At 50.5% G+C, this 6,236-nt stretch overlaps 1 protein-coding gene across 1 annotated transcript in view; it reads right to left on the bottom strand.

Annotated features, from left to right (window-relative positions):
* MYO18B (myosin XVIIIB) overlaps positions 1-6,236 on the bottom strand; it is a 307,510-nt gene that overhangs the window by 124,947 nt on the left and 176,327 nt on the right. Inside the window, exon 33 of the mRNA XM_045289537.1 lies at positions 1,404-1,508. Within this exon, the coding sequence (XP_045145472.1) occupies positions 1,404-1,508 (105 nt within the window). The remainder of the gene's footprint in view (positions 1-1,403; positions 1,509-6,236) is intronic.

The raw sequence follows: 6,236 nt of genomic DNA, 5'->3' as shown, positions 1-6,236 counted from the left end.
GGCATCACGTCGAGACTGTACCTCTTTCTACTCCCGAGACTGTACCTCTTTATGGGAGTAGAAACCCTTGTCTTTCTCCCTTGGAGCAGCTGATGGTTTAAAATTGCTGGCTTTGCGGTTCACAGCCCAATGCATAACCCTTATACCACCAGGTTTCCCAGGCATCATATTAGGAGTGAGTTAAATGTTTGACCAATATGGCCAAACATGAATGATGTTATCAATATCCAAATGGCCCTGACAGGAAACAGGTTCTCCACCTGATTTTGCTTAGTAACATACAGGGGCATTGAGGGAGAGAAAGACACTCAATGAGATGGATTGACACTGTGGCAGCAACCATGGGCTTAAAGCTAACAAGGGTGGTGAGGATGGTGCAGGACCGGGCAGGGGGTTTCGTTCTCTTGTACATAGTAGGGTCACTGTGAGTTGGAACCAACTAGACGGCACCTAACAACAACAGCAACAACAACTCCTGCTGCAAGAGAACCCATTGTTCTCCTAGGGTGGGCGCGGGGTACCAGCAGCAAAAAGCAAACCTCCATTCACCGAGTAGATCCGAACTGCTATCGACCAGACAGGACAGAGTAGAACTGCTCCATAGGGTTTCTGAGACTGTCAATCTTTAAGGGCAGGACGGCCACATCTTTCTTCATAGACTTATCAAGGCTGTGACCTTTTGGGAGCAGATCGCCTGGCCTTTCTTCCAAGGGGTCCCTGAGAGGGTTTGAACCTCTATCCTTTAGCTTAGTCATTGCATGCTGTTTACATTGCCTGGGGTCTCACCACTTACTCACTGTCATGGTCCAACTCTTCAAGACTGTATAGGACACTGTAGAACTGGCCCTGTGGGTTTGCAAGATTTGTGGGAGTAGAAAGCCTCATCTTTCTCCCTCAGATAAACTGGTAGTTTTGAACCACAGGCCTTATGGTTCATAGCCCTAAAGCACAACCACTACACCGCCAGGGCCACTAGGAGACCTAAGGGTAGATCTGCCAGGCTCCAAGACTGGCAGACCCTCAGCCTTCCCTAGCCAAGGTCTTGTTCTCATGGTGACAGCTCTGAGCTCATTGGCATTCTCCCCCATCAAATCAAGGGCTGACCACGGCTCGCTGACAGCCTCTTAAGACAAAGCCATCCTGTCCTGAGGCCCTGGCTGGACCCACACCTTCATGTCCTGGGGTTCTTCCAAGAACCGAGCTGTTTGCTGTCCTCTGCAGGCCTCCTGTGAGATGCAGGGAGTGTGAGCAGGGACTGAGCTGGTGGAGAAGCAGGGGGCGTCTGAAGATCAGAAGGACAGCCCCCTTTCCGCTGCCCTCCCTGAGGAGCCCCTCTCTCCTCCAGCCCCCTGAAGCATGTCAGGTAGCATGTGTCCCCCATGGCTCGGCGTCTTCCTCCTTACCTGATCGCACAGGGTTCCAATCAGGCCTTCCAAATCCTGCTTCTCATGCAGGACCGCTTGCTTCTCCTCATATTCTTGCTCCAGCTGCATTTCCAGCTGCCGGAGCTGTGGGCACAAAGGGAGAGGTCTGCATCAGGCCAGTGGACTCCACCAGGCATGGCAGAGACCCTCAAGGGGGGAGGCTGAGCTGGTGGTTCCTTGCCTAACTGCACAGAGGCTGCCTCAGTGGTGGTGGGGGCTCCATCACCATAAAGTTGACCCCAATGCACACAGGGACCCCTCTCGAGCTGCAGAGCAGAGCTTCTTTGGGAAATTTCTTTAGCCATCATCGTTACAGAAACAGACTGCCAGGCCTTGCTTCTGCTGTGCCGCATAGGTGGGTTGAAACCACTGACTACCAGACTAGTAGTGGAGTGCAAACCATGTACACCATCTAGGGTTGGAGTTCTCAAGAGCTGGTCAATTATAGGAGCCCCCACCCGCCCTATAATTCTCCCATAAAGAAAACGCACCTTCTCCCCAGCTCCCTGCCCAGACAGAAGGGCTATCTCCCTCTTCTATGTACTGGCCATGTGTCCGTCCTGGCACCCCAGCCTTACTAAATATGATCTGTAACGTCTTACAATGCCTTTATCTCCCTCACAAAATACACTGTGTGGCAGCGAAAGAGAAGATTAGCTCTGAGCTGATTTGTCAAACAACAGCTCACTGAGTGGACATGGGGCTTAGGCTTCTTGAGCAGAAAGACTCTGCTTCCAGAAGGACTAAGAGTCTCGGAAACCCACAGGGGCAGTTCTACCCTGTCCTGCAGGGTCACTGTGATTCGGCATCAACTTGACCGCAGTGAGCTTGGTTGGGTTTCTCTGCCATCATCAGGCACAGAGGCGCTGCTGTGCCTTAAGAGGTGACAAGCCGGTCAGTGCATCTCCAATGCTTAGTGGTCCCACCTGGGTCAGAGCAGAACTGTGCTCTGTAGGGATTTCCTGGGCTGGTGGTGTGTCAGCAGGTTGTGTGCCAAGCTTTTCTTCCAAGGCACCTTGGATAACCATGAACTTCCATCTGCTAGGTTCACGGCCAAGCGTGCTGTGCTGACCGCTCACCCAGGAGGGCTGTGTTTGGCCCCCCACAATGGTCAAGCCTCTCTGGGAGACTTCCTCTCACCACCTTCATCCTCCCTGCTGACCCCATGTCATGAACAGCACAAATCCAGAGAGGACAATCGAAGCCCCAGAGAGGTTTGAAGATTCACACTGGAAGGAGAATAAAGTTCCTGCCGTGTCTCCTGCCAACTGGGACTGCCAGCCACTTCCCATCCACGCTGCTGACCATTGATTTCCTGCCATGGGAGAGACATACTGAGTCCATGTCAATGTCCGTCAGATGGAAAAACACCTTTCCCTGACTGCCCTCCCTCCCTCCCTTTATAAAGCTGCCGGCAGAAAGGGCTCCACAGGGTCATTGTTCCAAGTCACTGGGACCCTGCTGCAGGGACTCCAGTGGGAGACCCAGGAACTCAAGGGATGAACCAGGATGTATGCACCCTTCACCTGGGCGTGGCTGGTTCTCCACAGGGGCTGGGGGCATCCCTCTCCTGCTGCTAGGAGGAAAACCAGGGATCGTTCATGAATACAAAGCAAGTTCCCTTCCAATTTTCCCCCTAAGTGCAAGAAATAGCAGGTGTGCTCTGCTGCTGCATGCATTGCAAATGAGGCGGGGAACATGAAAACTCTGGGGAAGAAAATATGCCGAGTAAAGAAAACGGATGGATCAGGCCTGGAAAACATTTTTGGATTGTGTTCTGAGCTTCCTACTCTACCATGGGGTTGAGGAGTCGGGGGCTGGTGTGGGGGGGCGGTCCACTGGAGCAGAAGTGTGGGAGTCAGTTGTTGTTTGGCAGATTCTGCAAGGGCTAATCCGAACCTTTGGTAAGCTCCTGTACAACCCAGGCCAAGGGCTCACTCAAGGGTGCAGTGTTATCCAAGTCCGGCCTACCGCAGCTGCTTCTTCAATGATTCCATGGACCAAATATTTTGGGAAGAGGACCCTCGTGGTATAGTGGTTACTCGTCAGGCTGCTAACCATACGGTCAGCAGTTCTTTTTTTTTTTTTTTTAATAATTTTATTAGGGGCTCATACAACTCTTACCACAATCCATACATACATCAATGGTGTAAAGCGCATTTGTACATTCATTGCCCTCATCATTCTCAGAACATTTCCTCTCCACTTAAACCCCCGACATTAGGTCCTCATTTTTCCCCTCCCTCCCTGCTCTCCCCTCCCTCATGAGCCCTTGATAATGTATAAATTATTATTTTGTCATATCTTGCCCTGTCCAACGTCTCCCTTCACCCACTTTTCTGTTGTCCGTCCCCCAGGGAGGAGGTCACATGTAGATCCTTGTAATCAGTTCCTGTTTTCCAACCCATTCTCCTTCTACCCTCCCAGTATCGCCACTCACACCACTGGTCCTGAAGGGCTCATCCGCCCTGGATTCCCTGTGTTTCCAGTTCCTCTCTGTACCAGTGTATATCCTCTAGTCTAGCCAGACTTGCAGGGTAGAATTCGGATCATGATAATGGGGGCGGGGAGGAAGTATTTAGGAACCAGAGGAGAGTTGTAGTTTTCATCGTTGCTACATCGCACCCTGACCAGCCTCTCTGCTAGAGAAAGACAGTCAACTCCCATAAAGGGAGTCTCGTGAATGCCCAGCGACGGACACACCCTAACCCTCCCTAGAGGGTTGCTATGAGTCACAATTGACTCGATGGTAGTGAGTTCGGTCTTGTTTTTTTTTCTTTTTCTTTTGATTGGATAACAATTTAAAAGGGAGTGTTAGGGTTTAAGAATCTAATATTTGGAGTTGAACACGGGAGTCTATGGTTGTAGCTATTCTACCAATCCATCTCATCGAGGCTCTTCCTCCAGCAAAACAGATATCCTCGGCTATTGATTGGTCTTTCCTAGTGGCCTGGCCAAAGGAAGGCAGCCACGTCTCTCCCTCCTCCCTTCTAAAGGAGCATTCTGGTTGGATTTCCTTTGAGATGGACTGGTTGGTTCCTGTGACGATCCACAGTACAGTCCGCCCTCCTCCCCAGGACCCTGACTTCTTCCTCATCTTCCCTTTCCACTGCCCAGCTTTAGCAGGCAGACGAGGCGATGGGAAAAGACTAGGGCTAGAGGCAACCACACCTGCATCACCCAAGTGACACCTTTGTTCTTTAAAACAAAACAAACCTAAAAGGGCTCTTTGGCAGCACGTTGGTCCGACACAATACAGGAATTGCGTTCTTGACCGCTGCTTCTGCGAACATCCTTGCTACAGCCTTCTTGGAGAGCGGCAGCTGCACAGGAGGCTACGTGAGTTCCCCAGGAGCCTGGCTGGGAAACCACCTGCTAACTCCGGTTTATCCCGTTGCTTCCCAGTCATCCTACCATAAGGAGTGTGCACTATACTCATAGCAGTCAATACATCTGATGAGGGGTCTTATCTCAGCAGAAAACCAGAAACCATCTAAATGGTCAAGTGCAGGGACTGCACTGAATATCTTGGACCACTTTTAAGCCCCTTAGGTAGAAGCCAGCTCTGTATTTATCAACAGGGAAGGAGGCCAGGGCAGTGATCACAGCAGGCTTCTGAGCAGCATGACCCACTTAGGGCTGATGTTATCATGGCCAGAGGGGATGTGTGCGTGAGGACCAAAGCATAATGGTTGCAAGAAAGCATCAAAATACAGTTCTAATGATGGGTTCTGGGCCCTGAGATACGGAGATGCCATTGCCTCCTTATGCAGTTTGAAGTTTCTACAAATAGCCTGGATAAAACATGTGACATTTGTTGATTCTGAGAGAAGTCCAGAAGGGCCTGCACTGCTTATGGAAAGGGAGAAGCCGTCAGTCACCAGTAGCACAGGCTCTGGGCTGAAATCACGGGCTGATGATGCTGGAGAGTTCCAGAGGTTTCCGGAAGTCCTGAGAACATATTTAAGGCAGGGACTTATGCTTCTCCATCCTTGAAAGCACCCAGGGAATTAAGGTGTCAATTAGCTGAGAGAAAGACCTGCAAACCCCTCCCGCCCCCCCCCAAGGTCTTGGTGTCCAACTGGCACCACAACCGGATGTGCTAGGACCCCAAGGCATGGCTGAGCCAGCTGCCCACATACCCGCTTCTGGCAGGACTGGCGCATGTCCTCCAGCTCCTCCTCCTGGTCCTCACGGTCCTTCTGGTGCATCTGTTTCATACGTTCAATCTCCAGCTCGAACTGCTGACGAAGCTGGGGGTGGGGAGGCAGCAACAATATGTGAGGGGGACCCACTCCTCCTCTCCCCCGACCCTCCATGTCCACCATGGCATTTCCATCGCACTTTCCATCTTTGGGGTACATGCAGACATGATCAACGAGTAGCCCAAATGCAACCTCCATCCCTTTGTATGGTCATAATAATCACCAATCAATCATTTATTCCCACTGAGTTTAGATGCATCCTTAGAATCCTTCACAACACTCTGGTGTTGAAACAAATTTGTCATCCCTGGAAAATATATCAGTGATGGTATTTAGGATGAGTATATGTACACATGTATGTATGGGATTACAAATGGATAAATGGATGCATGGATGGATGTGTTTATAGATAGATAGATAGATGGATGCATTTATAAGTAAGGGGACAGATGGAGGATTTATGGATGGATGGATGAATTTATAGATAGATGGAGGGTTGGATAGATTGCTTAATGGATGGATGGATGGATGGATGGATGGATGGATAGATGGATAGATAGATGGATAGTTACTGGGTGGATGGATGGATAGGTTTGTAGATGGATGG

The sequence above is a fragment of the Echinops telfairi genome, unplaced genomic scaffold, assembly GCF_000313985.2.
Source record: "Echinops telfairi isolate 266 unplaced genomic scaffold, ASM31398v2 ScPeMD7_29;HRSCAF=101, whole genome shotgun sequence".
In the NCBI taxonomy this organism is placed as follows: Eukaryota; Metazoa; Chordata; class Mammalia; order Afrosoricida; family Tenrecidae; genus Echinops; species Echinops telfairi.
Note: the sequence above shows the minus strand (reverse complement) of the source record. Positions and strands in the feature narration are given on the sequence as shown.